General features: G+C 45.8%; 1 protein-coding gene across 1 annotated transcript; it reads right to left on the reverse strand.

Moving 5' to 3' along the window:
- Positions 1–552: 552 nt before the first annotated feature.
- On the reverse strand, positions 553–1,362 carry LOC121856509. Its single transcript, XM_042352101.1, has 2 exons — positions 1,031–1,362; positions 553–791 (listed from the first exon to the last, which is right to left on the reverse strand). The coding sequence occupies exons 1-2, from the start codon at positions 1,226–1,228 to the stop codon at positions 591–593; spliced, it is 399 nt and encodes a 132-aa protein (XP_042208035.1). The 5' UTR covers positions 1,229–1,362; the 3' UTR covers positions 553–590.
- Positions 1,363–1,648: the final 286 nt, after the last annotated feature.

Genomic DNA, 1,648 nt, shown 5'->3' on the forward strand with positions numbered 1-1,648 from the left:
ACAAAAGGTACTGTACCACTGAACTCAAAAGGTACTGTACCACTGAACCAAAAGGTACTGTACCACTGAACCAAAAGGTACTGTACCACTGAACAAAAGGTATCAATACCTGAACAAAAGGTATCGTACCACTGAACAAAAGGTACTGTACCACTGAACCAAAAGGTACTGTACCACTGAACCAAAAGGTATCTACACTGAACAAAAGGTACTGTACCACAACGATAAGAACAGCACCACAGCACTTGCCTTCCTCGTTTTTTGAAGACGTCTTTTTATGACTTTGTTTTCCTTATCCGCTACAGGTAACACTTTGTCTTTTTGGTGTTGAGAGTTGGACGTCCCTTTCCTTGGAGATTGGCGTCAGTACTTCCCGGAGCTTGGAGACCGACGGCAAGACCTCGATCTCCGTTGTTGATGTGGTGTTCACGAGAGACTTTGAAATTAAGGGGGTGGCGCTGACGCTGATTGTGGTGAGGGTAGTAGTTGCAGTGGTGGCTAGATTGTTGTTGTTGACGGTTGTGGCAGTAAGATCGTTAGTCGGCGGGTGGTGGTGGTATTGTATGGCACTAGGAGTAATGGTTATGCTACTACTGGCTTAATCCTGTACTACCACTGCCGCCCCACTCAGCGAGGCTGTTCAGGATTCCACTCCCCGTTGGCACGTTATTGAAACAGTTCCTAAGCTCGTTTAACATCTTCAAATCTTTGTTTTCTTTGCCCGCCTCCTCTAATTTCTTCGAGGCTTGATCTAAGTGTTGGTTAAATTCTTTTACGGCTACTACATCTCTCTGAAATGAAAAAAAAACTTATTTAATTGAGCATTTTTTGCCATAGTGATAGAGAGTAATTGATATTTTTTGCCAGTCATAATACAGTCACCCACAAAAATCCCTGCACTTCTCCTCGCGAACCACCGACCCCAAGACTCAACTCTCGTGAATCTAAAGCTATTTATGTGACCTGATCTAAGACAATAGTTGTACTTGTATCATAAAAATAACTAAAAAAAAAAACTTGCTGTACCAACCTTAACAGTATCATCAGCTGTGGGGGCAAACACTCTTATCTTCTTCAAGTCGGGTTTTTTCGAGGCTCCTTCCTCCTCACTGGTTCTCTTGACGCCAGTGGACGTAAGTTGTGGAGCGCCTGAGAAATCCACTTTGTCTTTCGTCTTGTCGGCGTCAGGAGGAGCCTTTACTGGCTTCACTGTCAAGACTCGCTTCATTCTCCTCCTTCACTATCAGGCCGTTGGTGAGAGGCGACGTGGCTCTCGGATGACCCTTGACAGCATGGACCGTGACCGAATGACAGGTCGATCGAACTCGGCAAAACCGGCGCATCGAGTCCGGAATTAGACCCGAGTTATGGTCGGGGTGCTCTACTGACGACACTGGTGACGCCCGACGGTGGGGTGGGAGTCCTGGAGTTGGTGGGAGACATGAATCTTTGAGTACTCCTGCAGGCACAGAGATCATGGGCGCCAGGTTCGGAGCCTTCATGGCTCTCGGGGCAAGTGAATGAGCAACAGTCCTCGCTACTCTCGGGGCCTGGCAGTCTGGAAAATAAAAACACGCTTAATAAAACTCCATAATGTTATGTTTTATACAGTACTTTATTCATATAATTACTATTGTTTTAATTAATC

The sequence above is a fragment of the Homarus americanus genome, unplaced genomic scaffold (genome assembly GCF_018991925.1).
Source record: "Homarus americanus isolate GMGI-L3 unplaced genomic scaffold, GMGI_Hamer_2.0 scaffold60107, whole genome shotgun sequence".
In the NCBI taxonomy this organism is placed as follows: domain Eukaryota; kingdom Metazoa; phylum Arthropoda; class Malacostraca; order Decapoda; family Nephropidae; genus Homarus; species Homarus americanus.